This window comes from Telopea speciosissima, chromosome 7 (genome assembly GCF_018873765.1).
Source record: "Telopea speciosissima isolate NSW1024214 ecotype Mountain lineage chromosome 7, Tspe_v1, whole genome shotgun sequence".
Taxonomy (NCBI): Eukaryota; Viridiplantae; Streptophyta; class Magnoliopsida; order Proteales; family Proteaceae; genus Telopea; species Telopea speciosissima.
In genome coordinates, this window is record NC_057922.1 from 19,347,771 (window position 1) to 19,369,288 (window position 21,518).

The 21,518-nt window shown below is 38.5% G+C and overlaps 1 protein-coding gene across 2 annotated transcripts in view; it reads left to right on the forward strand.

Moving 5' to 3' along the window:
* LOC122667590 (rhomboid-like protein 20) overlaps window positions 1-21,518 on the forward strand; it is a 37,670-nt gene that overhangs the window by 2,690 nt on the left and 13,462 nt on the right. The window contains exons 3-8 of one of the 2 annotated variants that reach the window (XR_006333817.1): window positions 5,370-5,510; window positions 8,739-8,805; window positions 13,669-13,817; window positions 13,922-14,023; window positions 18,435-18,560; window positions 20,834-21,057. Coding sequence is in view for 1 of the 2 variants with exons in the window: in XM_043863924.1 (XP_043719859.1) it covers window positions 5,370-5,510; window positions 8,739-8,805; window positions 13,669-13,817; window positions 13,922-14,023; window positions 18,435-18,560; window positions 20,834-21,004 (756 nt within the window). In the remaining variant the exon portion in view is untranslated. Of the gene's footprint in view, window positions 1-5,369; window positions 5,511-8,738; window positions 8,806-13,668; window positions 13,818-13,921; window positions 14,024-18,434; window positions 18,561-20,833; window positions 21,363-21,518 lie in introns of those variants that run through there. The other variant, XM_043863924.1, reaches the window with a different exon arrangement.

Here is a 21,518-nt window from a genome sequence, read left to right on the forward strand (position 1 = left end):
AAATAAAAAAGGTGCTATAGATGTTTCACAGAGAACTATAGGATGTATGAAGTGGAGAGATGCGTCCAGAGTGTTGTGTGATCAGCTTATTCCTTTAAAACTTTAAGGAAAACTTTACAGGATAGTCGTATGACCGGCTATGATGTATGGTGCGGAATGTTGGGTAGTTAAGAAGCATCATATAGATAAACTCGGTATAGTGGAGATGAGAATGTTGAGATGGATGAGTGGCAAAACTAGGAAGGATAAAGTAAGGAATGATCATATTAGAGCTGGTTTGGGAGTAGCTCCAATACATGATATGCTATGAGAAATTTGTTTGAGGTGGCATGGCCATGTTCAACGGAGGCCTTTGGATGCTCCAGTACGGAGGAGTGATTTGATTCAGATTGAAGGAACTAAAAGAGCCAAGAGCAGACCTAAAATGACCTTAGGAGAAGTGGTGAGAAAAGACATGCATAACTTAAGCCTTGTATCAAGTATGACCTCGAATAGATCTGATTGGAGGGCAAGAATCCATGTAGGCAACCCCATTTAGTTGGGATAAGGATGAGTTGTTGTTGTTGCACTCTTTTGTTGGTGCCTCCCATTTTTGCTGCCCTATTAGTTGTGGGTTTTGGTTTTTCTGTGTTTGGAGTCTTGTATCATTATCATTTCTTTTATCAATAAATTGTTACTTATTCCCCTCTCCTCACCCCCCCCCCCCCAAAAAAAAAGAAGAAGGAAGAAAACGTCTACTGCTGGTGATGAACGGAGTATTCAACCTCACCCTAACTTATTTAGGGACTACCAAGATATGGTCAGTGGTCCAGCAGAACATCTGTTCTCTTTTACTACTTTGGTTTCTGATCAATGATAAGGAATCTATTTGAAAAAACTAAAGGGACTGATGTGATCACCTGTTATCCCCTCTCCCCCCCCCCCCCAACAAAAAAAAAAATCCTTGATAAGCAAGGGAAATATATTAACTCAAAAATCATTAGAGGCTGAACAAATCAGTGGCAGATATGGCTCTGCAAAGGAAGGTAAAGAAGGGAAAAATAGACCAGAAGAAAGTACCATGACAACCTTAGCTAAGATTCATTTATTGGGATAATATATAAAAATAGTAGAAGCAGATTGTGTCTTTGGTTGTTCATTTGGGTATCATCCTCTCTCCGTGAGTATGTATTGCTGGTGAAGTTTTCGTATTTTATACTTTCCAATTCTTTCGTTAAGTGCTTCTGACTCGTTTGGGAGTATTCAGTGTTTTGATGTGTTCTTGAGATCTGGATGGTGAGTAAATTTATATATTTAGTTGTCCTAGTTCCACTTGGAGTCAGTCTTGGCAAGTTGTCTACAAAGGCTTAGAGGTGTTGGCAAAATCCTGGGTTAGAAAGAGAGAATGAGAGAAAATAATGTGTTGTATTCATTGATAGGTAAGCCCCTCTATTTATAATAGAGGGGAAATTACAAAGAGACTAAACTAGGCGATGTGGGACTAAAACCCACATAGCCCACTTACACTTAATAACTTAAGAAGAATAAAACTATCCCAAAAAGATCAGAATACCCCTACGGTATTCTGGATTACATATTCCAACACTCTCCCTCAAGCTGGATTATACAAATAAGCAAAGAAAGAAGATCCAGCTTGAACTAAAGAAAAAATAACTCCTAATAATGCTAACACTCCCCCTCAAGTTGGCGCATACAAGGTACTAATGCCCAACTTGAACAAAAAAAGGGGAAAAAACTAAGTTGTAGCAGAATTCAGCTTGACAAATGAATGCAACTCCTAAATAAACCTTCAAGAACTTGAAAAAAATAGGTTTTCAAAACCTGGGCAGACTTGAGCTGCAAACTTTCACCAATCTTTAACATCTGTCCAGTGATGAATCTCTGACTGATAATCTTGAAGATAAGCAACTAGGGCAGCAAACAGATTAATCAAGCAGCAGAAAAGATCAAGCAGCGGAAAAAATTAACCCAACTGTAGAACCTCATATAGGCAGGCAATAACCAAACATCTTCAATACTTTAATACTTCAATCTCCCCCTTACGACAAACTCAACCTCATAACAAAGTAGATAACCATTGGCAATGGTGAAAACTCCGATCTTCTATGTTTTGCACCAAGTGTTCCTGCAGGTTCTGCTTCTACAATGCCTGCATGTGTACTGTACATAATCCCCCCCTCACGTGTAGTACACGTGGACATAACAGAGATGATGTAAGAGAGAGGGCAAAAACATAATATTCCAGAATTTTCCAAGAGGTGCTAAGGGTAATGGAAAAGGAAGAAATGGCAAATTAGAGAATACCATTAACTTCCAAGGGGTTATGGGTATATGCCAAAGGTATGTTTTGAGAGGTGGTGAAGTGAAAAGAGCAATGGAATAATGAACCATGGGCAAAAACAATGCAACACAGTAATCTTCAACCTTTTTCAATCGATCAAACTAATTCCAAAACACCAATCTCCAATGATCAGATCTGAATTATAAAAAAACAAGTCTGATTTTTAGAAGGAGAAGGCACCATTCTTCAAAAACTTGATCGATCTTCACATAAGGAAGAACTAGTGTGCAAAATTCCAAACTATAAACTCCCACATGCTAAATAGAATTGACGAAGATATCTGGACAGCAATGGATGTAAGAAGCTTCAACAAAAAACTTGGATCAGATCTGAATTAGTGAATAAGGCTAGGATCAAGCTCTCAAAGTAAGCCGGATATGAACCAAAAAAGTTTCACATAACTGAATAGGTTCGTAGTTGCAACCAATAACCTTGGAACACACTGTTGGAATCCCAAGTAAGCTGATCTCCAGAGTAGTAGATTCGTGTCTTCAATAATGAAAGAAATTCAATCTCCAATAGTAGGATACTCAGTCTCAATAATAGGGCAGCAGTAGTCCACATAAAGGCAGTAGTAACATGTCAACCAGTCATGCTTACAGAAGCCAATCAATAGAACCAGCAAGGTAGGTAGTAAAGCTCAATAGAACCAGCAAATATAAGATAATCACTCAGTAGATCCAATAGGTAGTTGAAGCAGCCAGCCACATAAGAACAAGGAAAATAGGTTGATAATTGGAAAAATCGAGCCATAAGAATGAACTTGAATTTTTTCCAAAAATAACTGATGAATGATGTTGAAATATGGGTTGAATACTCCTCTGATATCTATAAGACTCTCCTCAAAATATGAGCTTGATAAGAAAACCCTAACCCTAAAATCGATTGTTGTCAGGGTTTTAGAAAACCCTGAAATTGAGATCGATTTAGGGAAAGGGGGCTGTAATTGCTGATGTAGACATGTAATAGATGCTAACCAAGGCTGCTAGAATGGAACCTCCAAGATGAACAATCAATCTCCAGTAAGAGTGAGACCTGATCTTCAAAGGGGAGAGACTCCAAAAAATCGCAGAAGTAGAGCAGGGCAGCATTACAGCACTATACCAGCATAAAGGACCTTCTTCAAGCCTTGAACTGATGAAGGAGAATTCTCTTTTAATGTTAGAACCACCTCCAAAGCACTCGAACAGCAGCAAACATCAGTAGCCCAAATCGATTTTTATCAGGGTTTTGGAAAACCTTCAAAAGAAGAGATCGATTGGGGTAGGGGTCTTCAAAAAACTTGGATATGTGCAATATTGAGGTCGATTGGTCCTTGAAGTGGGAGTAATCAGCCCTCCAAAAATTAGCAAAAACTGAAACCTTAAAGTTAGGGTTTTGGCGGGTAACCAAATTAGCAGGTTAAGGATTTTTTGCTGTAGAAACAAATCCAGCCATCAGAAAGGGTCCAAACTTAGGTCGAGTAGGGCTTGTAGTAATAGGGAATCACCCCCAAAAGGTCAGCTGTATCTGAAAAAGGAAACACCAAAATCGATTGGGTTTTGAAAAACCCTGACAAGTTGAGATCTATTAGGGTATGGTGGCTGGAATTAATTAAAGCTTGGAGAAAAAGGAAATAGGGAATGAGGATAATGGAATAGGATAGAAAGGAGCTGGATAAGGGCGCACAGGGAGTTCTAATGGTGGAAGGTCAGCCTTCAATAGTAACAGGAAGTCGATCTCCAAAGAATTCTGGAAAACCCCAAATCGCAAAGATGATTCCAGCAGTATTTTACTATAAAATAGTAGATAGAATGGAGGAGGGCAGCAACTAAATCATTGGTCAGGGATTTTACCTCATTAGTGCTGCCCCCTTACAAGGAGAAGAAGAAGAAAACCAAAGAAAGAGAAGCCGAGAGAGAGAGAGAGAGAGAGAGAGAGAGAGAGAGAGAGAAGAAGGAGAGGTCGATTGGAGAGATGGAGTAGGGTTTTTTCTCTTTTTCTAACCGAGATCAGACCATATGATACCATGTTGGCAAAATCGTGGGTTAGAAAGAAAGAATGAGAGAAAATAATGTGTTGTATTCATTGATAGGTAAGCCCCTCTATTTATAATAGAGGGGAAATTACAAAGAGACTAAACTAGGCGATGTGAGACTAAAACCCACATAGCCTACTTACACTTAATAACATAAGAAGAATAAAACTACCCCCAAAAAGACCAGAATACCCCAACAGTATTCTGGATTACATATTCCAACAGGTATGTTTTCCTCAGTTTTTACTGCTGAAATATTAGCATTTTCAGTGTGGACTTGTTGTGTTGAAGGTGGACTCCTTGATCCTCTTTTTGTTTAGTCTATTTTCTTGGTTTTCCTTCATGATCAGCTAAAGTATCGTATCTGATTTAATCACTGAACACAACTGCAATACGATTTGCTTCTGCAAAATATGGTGGTAGTGTTTTGTTGATAGCAGGGGTGAGCTAGGATGATCACCCATTTACACCTTCAGTAGTTGGTCGAGTGCTGCCCTTCATAAATAAGTTCTTGATTCCACCCCGGATGCTTGTTGACATTGAAGGGGTGTAACCGGTGGGTTTTTTTTGTCATAACCATTCAGAGAGACATTTTCAGGTGGCTAGTAGGGCAAGACTTTATTAGTGAAGGGGCTTGTACAGTATTTCATGATGTGCAAACAATCAAGTTGGAAAAGAACATGTTTTCTTTTACTCATTGTCTCATTAACAACTTTTGGTTTAGTTTTTGTATGTTGCTACTTGGTCTTGTGTAGTAAGGCCATTTGGTGATATGGGCTTCCCTTTCAATGGTAAAATATTAACATCCTTACTTTTCAAAGAAAAGGATATTGCATAATAAAATGTTAAAAGTTTTGTTAGCTACCTTCCCAGACAAGTTACTGGGAATCATGTTGTTTTCTTAATTTCACCTTATTAGAGGATTTTCTCTTGCAAATTGAAAAGTACTGTTTTGAACTGAGTTTATAACTAGAGTGAATAAGTTATATCCATCCTTATTTGTCATGACAGGATATTTTCAGAAAGTTTCACCTTTGGAGGTTACTTTCATCAGTTTTTGCCTTCTCATCAACACCAGAAATGATGTTTGGATTGTATTTGCTCTACTATTTCAGAGTATTTGAGAGACAGATAGGGTCCAATAAATACTCAGTAAGTAACTTGTCAATCCTCAACTACTTGGTAGGACTACCAATTTTAGCTCTAAATTTCATTTTTGGTGGCTGTTTCGGTTTGGTCCCAAAATGAAATGTTTCAGAATTTCGGTGATTGCGGTAAAATATTTTTGGTACATGTAAATGAATTTTAATATATGGATAAATAGGTTATGGTGGACACAACAATATTTTTGGTAAGTTGAATTAAGCATAGTAACCTAAACACAACATTTGACTATTCAAGAACATGGAGTTGGACCTTGTCAAGCCCCCTCAAATGGGCTAAAAAAATGGTTATCTTGGATCGAGTTAGATGGGTTTTCATTCTTCTCGATAAGCAAATAGGCTTTCATTTTAGCCTTCGAAAACCTAATAAATTTGACCTGAAAATTTGAGAAAGATTACAAATCTACCATTTCTACTCATTTCAGCGGACACCCCTGAAAATGGACTGAATTGTGCCAAAACTGCTGAAACAGAGAAGTTATGCGATCAGTGAGTCTCTAGAAGAAATATTTCAACCCCACCTTCAGGCCTTGGGAATCCACCCTGTTGGTCCTAGGAGAATCCACTCCTCTGAATCCATAGAGTAGTTAACTAAGCACTAGCAATTTCATTCAGAGGATAATCTGTGTACAACTGATGGGGTTGATATGGGCTTCCTCACTTGCATAACAAGTACAATGATTCCAAACTTAGGTGGCAATAACAAAACAGAAACTAACCCTATCCTGTTAACGGACTATTGAAACTGAAATAAAGTTAAATTTGATCTGCAGAACAAAAACAGAAACAAAATAAAACTAGATCTACCACAATCTGCTGCTGCCTGGCATATTCTAGAAACTAATGTTGTAAAAAACTGGACAGAAAACTGGACAGAATCAAATCAGCATCTTTAGGACCTACCATTACTAGACAGATTTAAATGAAGGTCTAAATTGGATCCAAATCAAATCCATTCTGGGCCAAATCAAGGGGAAGTCAATTAGCTATTTCCTCCTTCTCTTCCTGCCAATTGCTGCATCAAACCTACATAAACTTCCTAGTTATACCAAATTTAAAATAAGCAAAATTATTTTTAAATTTTAGGAATGAAACCCATGGTTTTCTTGGCTCTATGATCATCCTAGTTCGATATGTCTTCAGCTTCGTCTTCAAGGTTCTATTTGGGAGATTTTGAGAATATACCAACTGAAACCTCAGAAAACTGTGGGTTACAGTTTCCATCCTTATGGAAATTGTGGAGGCCTTACAATATGCTGATTGAATGATCAAATTCCATACTAATGGAGCTGTATTGGGAGCTAATCCAGTCACTAGGAGGATGCTGTATCAATCTCTGCTTATTTCCTAATGTCCAGTAAATAGCTAGTAGCTTCTAGGGAACACACTTCAATCTCTTGATCATAGTTATTTCCATAGCGAGTTCTCAAAGCAGCAAGTTGATGCCCAGGCGTTTGGGCCTTTGAGGTAAAGCATTGACTGGTTTATACTGAAGTAATGACTAACAGAGAAGAAACGAAAAGGAAAAAGACCATGATTTTTTTTTTTAAATTCAAGGTTGGTGTCTGATACTGATAGCAAATGAAGACCACAACTATGTTTTAGTGGATGGATGTCCATGCCCAATGGCAGAAAAGGTTCACCGTTCTAACAAAATAACTAGTTGAGTCCCAAATGGTAAACCTCAAAGTTCATCAACCAGTCATGACTTGACTTGATGATGCAGTTGCACTAGCCTGGCCGGACAAACAAGACCCAGTTTGGAAACCCAGGGCAAAGAGAACTAAGCTAAATTCGGTCATTAGTTCCAGCAGAGGTAGTCATGGAATTTATTTTTATTTGGGGTTATTTTTGTAAACTGAAATCTTTTATTGCAAGAGAGTTAGCTATCGATAGTTGCTATTAGGAGTTTAAGTTTCAGTTTTAGATTCTGATTAGTAATCCTTTTGAAGAGTCTATAGATATTATGTCTTCCCCATCAATTAGAATGAATGAATAGAATTAAAATTTTCTGCTGGCCAACTGGTTTTCTTCTTCCTTTTCACTCTCTGTCGATTCAGATCTGGTTCTCTCATCTCAGGTGTTCTTCCCAACTTCTCTCTCTATTCTCCTTTCCTCTTTCTTCTTGTTTTGTTCTTCATACCATGTGATACTCTGTTTTAGACCTGTTCAGCTAAATAATTCTGTCTATTACATGCTGATCTTTTCCTTTCAAGCTATAACTTTATACTTAAAATACCATTATCAGATTTCTCCAGTTTTGGTCATTAAATCCAGCTTTAAATTCTCCAAGTCTCAGCTTCTGTTTATCTCCTCTGCTTCTGGTTTTTCTATGCAACATACCCTTCGCGCCATTTACAGCTTCACTAAATTATTATTTCCTGGCTTGAAAATCATTAGTAGACCCAAGTGATCTTGTAGCTGGAGTTGCTGCCCTATTTACTAAGTTCCAGCATTGGGTTCTAGTCCCTGTTTATCGTGAACTTCTCCCTTTTGATTTCTGAAGTAAGACAATTGCTCTTTAAGTACAACCTCTGAGTAGTGTTTGGTAATCCTGAATAATCCTTTTTTTATTTGTGAGAACTGCATTAAATTTCTGGAATCTGTTTTACTTCCCAGTTTTCTTCAAATCCTTCAATCAGATCCTGGTCCTAAGTGTGGTCCCTCTTCCCTATGTCTTTGATCTTCTAGACTTTATTCTAGACTGTGGACCCCAACACTTTGAATGGTCAAACCTAAGTGATCAACAGGCTACTAGCCCCCAATATATGCATGGGTCAATTGGTCCATGCCTCAAAACTCCTATGCTTCCTCAGTTGATGCTTTGATAAGACTGCCTCATACCCTTTGTGCAAGTTCCGACCCTTTAATTCTTACTCATCAGTGAACAGGATAAAATTTCTGCGTAAATTATTCATACATAGTACACTTTTGTGCTTTCTTTCAATTAGTAGTACATACCCAAAGTTGTTCCAACTTTTCATATTATCCGTGCCCCGTATCGATGCATGGTAAAGCTACCAAAGTGAGATACTTTTTTGTTGATAAGTGGTAGCTTCAAAGTAGTTTATTTGATCTTGTATCTGGTTCAATATTGTGTGTGGTAATGGAGACACTCATAATTCTTCATTGATTTATTAGTTGTTCTTAATCCTCTTTTACTGAGAAATCATATAGTTATTGCTAGGTTGCTTAGCTTATTCTCGTATTATCGCAGGTCTTTATCGTGTTCTCCATAATAGTCTCATTGCTTTATGAGGGCCTACTATTGTTTCTCCTAAAAGGTACTCATTGTTTTTAAATTTCAAAATGTTGTCTCTTTCCCGCTACTCAGGGGCACTATTAGTGTCTCTTATTTTTCAGTTTTTATTTGAAATTGCATTCTAGTTCTTCTAATTTTTCTTGTTCATCGTTGCATTCGCTGTATCTTTCTGCAGTACTTTTCATTTATTTGTAAAAATAAAGGGGAAAAAAATTCTTCCTTTGAGATTGGAATTGGAGTGAAATTGATTGCAGTCCTTCAGGGTTTGAGATTTTTCTGATTATGGATCTCTTTAACAATTTGGTGGAAGGAGATTGTTCTATGGTTGTTTGGTGGGTTAGTAGTAGGGGTGCAACAGGGTCAGGCTGGGATATCTCAGCCCAAGCCCAGCCCGGCCTGGCCCCAATTGACCTTGATTTGGGCCGGTTTGGCCCTGATCGTCCTTGATTGGGTGGGGCTGGGCTGGGTTGGCCTTAATTGACCCTGATCGGAGGATATTGCTAATTTGTTTGATAATCAATTTTTTCCTTGATTTTCTAACAGGTATCCACAAGGAAACATTGATTTGTTTTGAAAGAATGAGATTTAAAGGTCTTCAAATATGATTTGCAGCAAGGGTTGTAATGATCCACTAATCTCCAACAAACCAAATAAGTCTATACAACATTAATTTTTTCTCTCTCTTAAACCGTAGCAATACCAGAATCCTCCTACTATTTGAACTCTCATTTTGCAAACCAGTGGGAAGAATCGGTAAAACAATATGAATAGACAACTGATCAAGCCCATCTCTATTCACATCCACCAAAGAGACACAAGTAAGCTTTTCCAACCTTAAAAGAAAACCGAAACTCGAAACATAATTATAACCCAGGAAGTCATTAAACAAAGTAAACACATAAAAGCACAAATCTATCTGCAGAGGGCAAACTAAAAGCTCATAATGCCAGGTTGTGAACACTACAATTACCTAATGATTACTCGTTTAGCAGCATCACAAAGAGAGAGCAAAATAAAAATAAAATTAGGGAAAGAAACACAGACAGCAACGCCACCAAATGATCCTAAAAAGAGCAGACCCAGCAACCAAGGGAAATAATACAAGAAAAACAACTTTTGGGTTTATTACTAATATTTAATATAGCATAAACCATCAAGTACAGAATGAAGGAATTGAAAACCTTTATTCAGAAGAGTCATAGAAATCTAAAGAGCTGCTGGCGAGAGAGATACAGAAACCAATGATAACAGATTTGAAGATTTCAGGGGTTAAACTCCCAGTTGGGCAGGCTTAAATCAGGGACACCGAATCACATGTTAGAGTGATGCAGTGAGTGCAGCTCTATGGCTTGGAATGGGGGGTGGGGGGCTAGTCCCACATCGGTCAGGTAGTCTGTGGTTGCTGGGATTATGATCCTGGGGCTGGGAAGGGCCTCTCCACCTTGAAGCTCGTTCTTTTGGGTTCCATTCCATAGGCGTGATCTCCCTCTTGTAAGAGATTTATAAAAAGTGCAATCTCCCCTTTTCAAAAGAGTTAACACTTCAATTTTGAGGCAACCATTGCTCGAACCAAAGAAAGGAAACAGCCTTCCCCATCAGATTTTCTTATCAGCTGGTATCAAAGCCAATCTATTTTGGGACGACAGAAGGAATGAGAGCAGACATTGTTGAAGAATGACTGAGAAGTCTTCAAGAAACCCAAAAAGGAAATTTGCAGAAATCACAGAAGGAGCTTTCGAAGACTTTTCAGAGGCAAGGGAACATGCTAGAGGAAATCCTGGAGGGACTGCCACTTCCTTTGGTCTTCACAGGGGCATTCCAACCTGCACCATCAAACTTGATTTTCCATGCTTTGGCGTCAACAACCCACCCCATTAGATGACCGTTTAGGGCCAAGAAATTTTTTCTTTATCACCAAATTCCACCTGAATATTTGTTCACGATTGTTTCTTTTCAAGAGGAAGGTGAAGCATTATATTGCAATGGTACCAATGGCACCTTGAATACCAGCCAACTCCAACGTGGGACTAGTTAGTGGAGGCACTCGATTCATGTTTTGGTCCCGACCTATGCAAGGACCAAGGTGGAAAATTATCTAAGCTTATGTAAACCACTACTGTCCATGAGTACTAGGTTGAGTTCAAGCGACTCTCAAGTCTGAACTAAAGTCAAGGTCTCTCAGAAGCATATTTGGTAAAGCTGCTTATGAAGTGGGCTCAACGAAGAAATTAGGTTGGATGTTCAAATGCTGTTCCTGACAACACTCACCATGGCCATCAGTCCTTCCCATGTATGAGGTGAGCAAGTCAATGTGTAAGACATAATAAGAATTACCTCGGGACTGAGTTTGTTGGGCAGTAGGACCTCGATGCCTACTATAAAAAGTTGACATCAGAGAGAGAGAGAGAGAGAGAACCTGCCCGGACTTAGGGCTTGGGTTCTCCGGCCCAAACTTGCACCCCTAGTTAGACTTTGTCATCTTGGAGAGGTTCAATTTTGATTAGTGAGGTGAGTCCTTGGACGCCAAGATTAATCAATTCTCTAGTCAACTCCTTAGCAAGAAGTATGATTTGGAAGTGTCCAGTATAGTGGGCTTGCATTTTTGAGTGTTTGCCGTCTTTTTGATCCCTTATCCATCTGGTGATTTGTACATTTTCTCTCTTTTTTTCCTTTAGAAAGAATTATCATTTATGATAAAATAAATCTTTTATGTTATGGACTTTTTGATTTATTCTCTTATATGTTTATTTAGACAATAGGTTCTTTGCAAGACCCACATAGAAGCCGGGTTTAAAGTATTGGTCTGTACCATACCAGCCGATACGTTTCGCATCGGTCGGTACCAATACGATACATACTGATACGTCTCTTTTGTAAAAAACGTACTGTATTATATCGTATCGAATTGTATTGGCCGATATGATACGATACGATTGATACTTATCGAAACCATCGATACAATTGATAAATGTATTCATGGGTGCATTAATACGTATTGATATGTATCAGCCGATACGGCTCAATACATACCAATACCATCGATACGGTTGATACATTCCATAAAAAAGCCCTTTTTACTGACAGACTCAATACAACTGCTGTTCTTATGGAATAATGAAGGAAAACTCTCAATCGGGAGTCTAAAATCTTACATTTAGTCTTTGTTTTTTATACTTATGTACTAAAAAACGAATCAAGGAGTGCTACAACATCATCCTTTGCATCATCTGACACTCTTCATGGCTATAGACTATTACAACATGTAAGAAATCTCATCTTTTATAACAGTTTCAATTTAATGCAATTGTTTGGTTACACATTATTCTCCATTTTAGTGTTTATGCATGATACTTGTTATATATTGCTTATTTATATTGTTTTTGTTCCAAAAGTGTATTTCCATGTGTATCTTGATCATTTCCATGCGTATCTATAGTGTTCGGTACATATCTCTAAATCTCCGATATGTCTCTTAAATTCACCCGACCAATACGATACGCGATACCGATACTTTAAACCTTGCATAGAAGAGCTTCCAATATGGCCACCTAGTTTTTTATTCGTGGACTGGTGATGTGGCAACCCCACCTTTTGGGTCTATCGGGTACTATCTGTATTCACCACTTTTAAATTTTTCATAGTCCAATTCTAAGCTGTCCATTTGTTTTCAACCATTTTCCCAAAAGTTGAAAGTTAGTACCTTTAAGACTACAATTTTGACACATGAATTAAGATTTTATAATGCCCTTTTAAAACCACATTTCACAACATGGTCAACTCCATTAAAGCTGAAAGTTGACATTTGAGCCAGGGAGCCTGGGCCTTACACCTGGCTACATATTGGGGCCTGCTTGATCTTGGCAAATACTAGGTCTGTACTTGTGGTCCTTGCAGAAAGCAAATTTCATTATTTAATACATTCTATTGAATATCGATGAAGTTTCAGGATTTGAATACTTATATGGTGATGCTTTAACTGGTAAAGGAATATTTTTTTAAATGCTTTGTGTGTGAGTGTATTATTTGTCAAACCTTGGTTTGCTATCGTCAAAGTGCATGATACGCTCGCCACATTATTTACTTCTTTGGCTCTGTAAGGGCCAACTATATATTATAGTAGTTGTCAATATTCTACTGCTTGGAGTTCCTTTAGGGGGAAAAAGTTAAAAGTGGCACAATCATTGCTTGCCTTACTGATAGGGTCTTGTTTTTTATGAGCCTACGATCTAAGAACAGGTGTTCATGAATTATACAAAGTGGAGTGAACTAACAACCTACTGTGAGGTGGCCGCGATTTTCATCAATTTTATATCGTGGTACTCTTTGGAAAAATGTTGGCTCTATTGAAGTTAATATTAACATCTCAGCAATCAAATAGTCTCTTTGTTTTTAATTTCTGATGTAAGGGATGGGTTATCTTGAGTACTTGAGATGAGAGTTTGGTTCTCCTTGGGTTGGGGTAAGGCGGCTATGTCCCCCCTTGTATTCTTTTTTTCTCCATTATTAATAAAATTTTGGGGCTTCCCCCGGGTCCCAGATAATATTTGGGGATTGGGAAAAAAAAAATAGTATACCAGTATGTGGTAATTCTTAGAAGGTAATTATTAGTAGCAAAAGCTGAAACAGCTGCAAGCAACTCATAGCTAAGAGCAGTTTGGTCACTTTGTTATCTGGTAGCACCCATTTCTTTGTTTTGTACAAAATTTGAGTGTTGTTATTGTAGGTGGTCTTTGTAAGTATGAATTAAATTTAAGGCTCTTCACCCACGGATATGATCTTGATGTGGAAACTTGCACATTGCCACACTTTTAAGCTTTTGTTGTTGTTGTCGTTGTGGTCATTCAGTTGTTTACTAGTAATTCATTTTGGTTCTTTGTTTCTGCAGATCCGTCTAAAGTGCTAGTATCTGGGCCCTATGGTCTTATATTTTCCTCATTTGTGCCATTTTTCTTTGACATTCCCGTTTCAACACGGTTTGGTATATTTGGTATTCACTTCTCTGATAAGACATTCATATATTTAGCTGGTTTTCAGGTAAACAATTATCTGTTTTTGCTGGGTCAGATACCAAACTTGAATGAACTATTTCTTACAAATTCCTATCTTCTCGATTTCAAAATTGACTTTCAATCATGCAGCTTCTTTTATCATCTTGGAAGAGGTCTATCTTACCATGCTTGGGTGGCATTCTTGCTGGCATCCTATATCGCATGAATCTTTTTCGCATTCGCAGAACGAAGGTTATTTTATTTTAATTTTTTAGCCATTTCTGCTTTTTGTGATAGGTTAGTAATGGTTTGTATTCTTTATTGTTTGGAATAAAGAAAGCTTACATTTTCTGTGCTGTATTAGCATGCTTGCATGGTGTTTGATTTTGTGATACGTTAACATGCATTTGAGGGGTTGCAATGAGTACTAGCACGATACTGTCGTGTAGAGTTTCCTTCTTACTTTTTTTTTTTTTTTCCTTTTTCCATTTTTCATCTTTCATCTCTGTCCCTATCCCTCTTTTCCCACCTCTTCTTTCTCTTTTTGGTTAGAATTCAGTTTTCCCTACTTTGTTTTGTTTGGATCCATGTAGCTGACCCTGTTAAGTTGGGACAAGGCTAAGTTTGTTGTTGTCTCTTATTCCATAGCAAATAAATGTCTTTTTCTATCCCCATGCTCATTCAACTAGACCCTATTTCATGCAGCCTTTAATTGTCATCATTGTAGTCGTGCCAATTATTTAAGGACCTCTTAGTGCATAATATCTTCGTAATAACCAGAGCTTAGGGCGTCTTTGGTATAGTTTTTATTTTTTATTTTTACCTTAAAAAACATTTTTGGTTGCGTTTGGTATCGTTTATGGAGCCTGTTTCTATTTAAAAAAGATTGAAAAAAACCAAAAACCAAAAATAGATTGAAAGCTGTTTATGGTTTTTGGCCAAAAATCACTTTTGACCATTTATGCGGGGACTTTAATGAGCATGTGCTCATAGGTCTCAAAATTGAAGGGTAAGAGCGTCATTTCGTTGTTTAATTAGAAATATCGACCCTCCTCCAACTTCTTCTTCTTCTTCTTCCTACGACCCCATCTGTCATTTCCCATTCTTCTTATTTTTCTTGCAACTCCATCCGCCCCCTCTTCTTCCTACGACCCCATTTGCCACTTCCCATTCTTCTTATTTTTCCTGAACTCCACCCGCATCTTCTTCAAGAATTGAAAGCATCACATCCATGAAATCTTGGTCATCATCCCCATCAGCCTTCCTGGATAGTCTCTTTTGACGATGCACTTGAAGCCAGCTCTCAGCGAGCACGTCCAACTCCTTAGCATACTTCTTCATTGCCCTTTGTTTTCCATCTCAATCCAACCATGATAGGAAGCTGGGAAGCACATCTGATGCAACCGAAACATCTATGAATTTAAAGAAATCAATTATGGAAGTTTGGATCCTGTGGACCTCTTCGTTGTTCGCGTCATGAACAATACTAAAATATCGTTTTCCCACAACAATCTTGAGTACGATATTCATGGTTAGATCTCGAAACACTCAATGCATTTCGACCTTAATTTGATTCCTGTTAATGTTTCTCACCCAAAGCCCATATAAATCCTTAATAAAATTGTCGATCTCTGCATATCTGACATGCTTGAGTGACTCGAGCCGGTGGTTCGAGAGTAGCTCGAGAACAACCCACTTGCGTACATCATGCCAGTAAGGTCCATAGGGTGCCAAACCGAAAAATGCATAATCATAGCTCAAGTGGTTGCTTGAAGCACTTCTTGGACGGCTTGCAAGAGCCCTGTCGTTTATGGTGAGGCACTCCTTGGCCAACTCCTAGTTGCTGATGACAAGAGTCCAATGGACACCAAATCGGACAGTGAAGGCTGGTCCGTGCTTGTTGGCCATGGCTGCAAGTGTTCAAAAGAGGGGCTGAGGGGCTGAGGGGCTGTTAACTCGGTTCTGAGTTTATGCTTTGGGAAGGAAGATGGGTAAAGGTGGCATCTCTCCACCCATCCACTTCAAAAAACTATTATGCACATAGGTATGCCAAACATATTTCTTTGTCTACAATCTATTCTGTGTAGTGGTTACCAAACGATTTTTATGTTTTGACAAAAGATGGTTTTCATTAATGATTTTTGTTAGGTGAAAATAAGAAATACAAATGATACCGAAGAGAGCCTTAGTAAACCAGCAAACCAGAGAGGGAGAAGATGAAGAGAGAGAGAGAGAGAGAGAGGCAATAGAAGTGTGTATACTTCTACCGCACCAGCCACAATATATAACTTTCAGCTTACATAGCCTTAGTAGGAAATTGGAATCCTACTAAGGAAAGAAGTTGAATTACAATTAACATAAACAACTAGCTAAGCCCAAGTCCTAATTACAAAACGAAACAATAAAAGAGATAAAAGATAAGAACTAGTCTAATAGATAAAGACTAAGCTAACTAAGCTAAGATCCCACAGTACACTGCTCCATGGAAAAGTCCATGGACTAGCAGCCCACGCTATACACTAACAATCTTCTCGAAAGTACTATCTTTCTAGAAAACCTAGGACCTGTAACCAGTAACTTGAGAGAGAAGAGAAGATGGAAGAAGAATTGATTGTAATGCTTGAATTATTTAATTGATAGGTAAGCCCCTCTATTTATAATAGAGGGAAAATTACAATAGAAAGGGGAACTCCTAATCAGATTAGGAATTCCTAATCATGATAGGATTCCAAGTTATAATAGGAAAAGAACTAGAACCAACAACTCAAACTGAAACTAAGACTAGCAACTCACAGTAGAATTAGGACTTGACATAATTAGAAACGAGGACTCCAACTAGGACTAGGAAATAAGAAGATACACATATCAACCAAATCACTGTTCACGTGAACAGTGTCACATGAACAGTACTTCAACAATCTTTATTAAAAAGAGTGCAAGTTCATGGACTTGAAAGCCCGCCCTAGCTCGAATGGCAATCTTCCTGATATTCATTGTCATTTTGCTCCTTGAGCTGGCTGATACAACATTCGTTGTCATGATTCCTGTGAGCTGAGTCATCCATATTATTGGGAATCACTAAAGATCCATCTTTTTAGATCCATTTATTGTGAGTCTCTCTGCTTATGGAACTTATCACACATAGATAATAATCGATTAATACCCATATTTTAGGAGATCTTTGTTGATGATAAGTCCAACAACATTGCCACTTCATGGTGACCTCCATACATTTCGGTTTATGCTGTTGTTCCGATATGGAACGCAATGATGTTGCATTTCCAAATGGAATAGGTTGTAGAAATCTTGCCCTAAAAACTTTATGACGGCATTATAATTTTGATTTCCAGGCACATCAGTATGATTTATGACTAAACAATCGGTGGCACCTTAAAACACATAAAAACTGAAGTAGAAAAAAGTTGTTCAATTGGTGAAACTCAATGTTTTTTATTTGCTTAAATCTGGTATGCCTGGTACAGATAATCAGGCAATCATGTGTTATTAGTATCACTTTTGTCTCCCTTATGTAACAAATCCTTGCTGAGGCTGAAATGTAGATGTCCTGTTTAATGACACAGTGAAAACATTTGTCTCTGTACGAAATACAATGCATTCCCCTTTGGTTATTTGGTCTAATTGAAGTAGCGGTGGCTATTTGGTTGGGTCATGAGTTGACCATTGAGGGGTGTGATTGGCCACCTCAAACTTGGGAAAGCAGGTTTCATAGATAGTGCAGTGGATTGATTTGGGTCCTTGATGGTGAAAAAATCCTCCTAGTGCCAACCATAGCCTGGGAAGAATGTATGTTGTGCAGTACAAGTGTATAAAACTTGGTTGGATCAGGTCCATGATAAGTTGGGTTGGTTGTGGGGTGCTCAACCCTCCAGTCTGGATTCAAGTCCTCATGGTTTAGATAAATCAAAACCTGAAAACCGTTAGGCAGGGTTGGTGGTTGGGTCAGGAATTCCTTCCTTTAATTTATGTGTACTTAGTTTAATAATAACTCATTAATACTGTAGTTTACTCGTTAGGCAACTAGTAGAGGGCAGGCCTTGGTGCAACGGTAAGGTTGCTCCATTGTGACCAAGTGGTCATGGATTCGGGTCTGGAAACAGCCTCTCTGTGAAAGCAGGGGTAAGGCTGAGTACTTTATGACCCTCCCCAGATCCCGCAGTGGCGGGAGCCTCGTACACTGGGTACGCCCTTTTTGTTTTGTTACTCGTTAGGAAACTAGTATTCACCAGGTTACTTGAGTTAGACCTGAACTTTAAATGCGTTCTTCAAATGGGTTCTTAATAGATGATTCTGGACGCAACTCAATTGTTAGTATCCCAATTTGGATCTGGTCCCTACAACTTGAGCTTTATCCATATGGTAACCGTACGCCAATTAAAATTTGGTTTGGATTTTAGATAGGGCATAACCCGGAAGAAACCAGGTGGTTGGTGGGTCAGTAATTGCTACCTCTGAGTAGAAGTATTGAGGCTTTTGAACTTAGTTTGAAACAAATTATATTCCGAAAGGTTTCCTTTCAGGAAGAATGAGTATTCTAATTTTGGCAACGTTAAATTGTCAACAGTACATTCACACATTTTAATTTGCTAGGTCTGATTTTGGCATTTCTTGACAAGTGGGACCTTGCACCTTTGGTTCTTTGCAGTTTCCTGAATGTGTCGCATCGTTCTTTTCACGTCTGCAATGGCCCTTTGCTGGAGGTTCATCTCCTACGGCATCAAGTGGGAATATTATTGGAAACATGCCTTCTTACGCAGGCCGCCCAGTGGAGGCAAGTATCTTTTTTAAATTTTTTAGTTTCGCTTCTCATTTCTGAAGAGTGCTAATATTTGCTTCAGATTGTTTCTGACAGCTTGTTTTTGCTTCCCCTCCCCCCCTCCCACCCCCAAAGAAAAAAAGAAATAAAACCTCCATGCTTAAAACTTCTAGTTTTGTTTGTTCATTTGGATTTTGGGAGTGGATTTTATGGATGGCCATCCATGTAACATATCTATGGACACGCACCTAGTTTAGCCACGTGGCAAGTCAGGTGAGGCTGAAATTGTGGACAGGTAGACCCCAAGTTCCCTTACTCATGTATCCGGTTTCAGCCCAAGAAAAGTTGCCAAGTGGCAAAATAAAGCATTGAAACGTACGGGATGGTGTGGTGGCAATATGGAACAGTAACCCAAAGAATGTAATTATTGAGTGACATTGCTTTTTCGATCCAAACCAAGGAATCCCTTAGATATGATGCAAAATTTTAGGTTCAAATTGCAGTAATGGGCCTAGGGTTTGAAATCAGGGACTGAAATTGATCAATATTTACAAACAGTGATCACACCTAGGACAGAAACAAAGAAATTCAAATAGAACTGAACCTAGGGCAGAGTTAGGGCTCGGATGGGAGAAAATTTATATGATCAGAATTACAGTTCAAACTGGAATGAAACTCCAGTTGAGTAGTGGTTTTGGACAGGCCAAACAGTGGTTAAAATCTGACAGGAAAACTCTAAGTCCCCATTTGGTTGCGGGGAGGGAGGGTGGGTAGGACAATTGGGCCCCTCACATTGGAGAGGTGAATGATAGGGATGTAAAGTGGGAAAAATGTAACTTTTTTACCCCATTGCTGGTTTGGTTGGCTTGGGGAAGGTGCACTTAACCACCCTATGGCATGTTTGGATATCCGGATTTGTGATTGTTGGAAAAATTGCTAAACAATGTTATCAAGAGAATATCATTACTTCCATAAGCCCCTCAAAAATTTAACATTACTTCCCTCCCCCAATGTCCAACTACATGGGGCCATAATATTTTAATTTCAAAACCATGTGGGACCCAACAATACTATTTAATTTGAATAAAAGCAAATATGATTCTTTTTATTCAACAAAAAATGCTGTGAGTGAAATATTCATCAGAGTAACTAATTTTAAAGAAAAAAGAGGCTATCTAACTTGGTCCAAGAGTACAAACCACACATTTAGCAATGAAAAGAAAGTTTGACATCATACCACCAACTTGATTGAGTTTGTGACAATCAAGGAGAAAGCAAACCAGAATCTATGAAGGGAAGATAGATGATGTGGTGAACCACAATAGATTCAGTCCTTCTATCATGGTGATGCTCTGTTCTATTTATAGGAGAGTAACCAGACTCTTAGTAGGAAGCTACTCAGAGTCAAAGTACAGTTACAATAAGAAATAAAATAAGACTTAAACTAGACTTAACCTAAAGACTCAACTACTAACTAAACTAACTCATAATGCAATACGGACAAACCCCCTTATCGTGACAGCCACTGACAACTAATGTACTGCTGGGTACATGTCTTGACTGAGTTTGAGTTCTCGTCGGAACATAGTTTTGCCAGCAAAAAAACTGGCAAAGTGCCTAGAAGTGTATCCCTCTCCCACCCCTATCACTGCCTAGAAGTGTATCTTCATCTAATGGCATTATTGCCAGTGAAAAAAGTTGGTCATCAGTCTTTCTTCTTCTTTCCCTTTTTTTAGGGAGGGGGGGGGGGGGGGAGGGATTCCATCCACAATGTGGTTCCTTTCCGTATTATGTGGTTGTGTTGTATGTATTTTCTCACCACTTGCTTTGCTACCCTGTTAGTAAAGAGCAAAGCCAGTGTGCTATTTCGCCTAGGCCTCCACTAAACCTAAAAGTCGCTGGCCACCCCCTTGGCTTGCCTTGGTGCAAGGACAACAGAATTGCTTGTGCCCATCTTTCTAACATTTTGTCTGGGTTTACACCTTTTTACTCAAATAAATTTTACTGTAGTAAGGAAAGAGAAAAGAACAAGTGTTTCCTTGCAATTCAGAAACATAAATCTTTTTAGCAGTTCTGGCTTTTCATCTTTTCATAGATCTCAGGTTTTTCATCTTATCATAGATCTCATTCTTATGTGGAAATCAAGATGCAGATCCATGCATTTGTCTGAAAAACCTATTCATAAAACTCGTTCTTATGTTTTTCGTGGTTGGAATGTTGCAAGTTATTGTGTTTCCATTAGTACTAATCGCCTCTAAAGTAACTTCTCCTTTCCTCCTCACTTTCAGGGAAATTACCCTTCTACTCCTCTTGCATCCGCCATGGAACCACCCGAGGACTCCATCGCTACTCTTGTCTCAATGGGGTTTGACAGACATGCAGCAAGGCAGGCTCTCGTGCGGGCTAGAAATGACATAAATGTGGCGACAAACATCCTACTAGAAGCACAGGGCCATTGATTGAAACCAGTGAAATTTTGCTACTAAACAAAAACAAAAAAAAAGGAAGCTGGGTTGATGAGGAACTGAAGATTAATAATCACCTATCCATCTAGGGAGAAAATGTCTAGGAGACTAACTAACGATCCGCCTAAACCCAGATCAAATCTGCTATCAGGAAGCTGACAAGGAACGGGTGGGACTTTTTTATTTTTCTTGTTTCTTTGTCACCATCCTGAGCTGTTAGTTTGGAGTTATTTAAATTATACACTAGTGGAACTGTCAGATTATGAGCCTGTACATTTTGCTTACGGTGTATTTGCGTTGCACATTTTTAGTTAAATGCACTCAAAAGCTTTGTATAGTTTCAGCTCCAAAATATGTGCAGCTGTCCACTTATGGGTCACTGGTTCTCTTCTGATATTATTTGAGAAAAAAAAAAAAAAAAAGAGTAAAGAGTTATTGTATTAGAGTTAATGGATGATCTCCACTCCTACTTTTTGCTGACCAGCTAGAGATCTTAAGAAGGAACTGC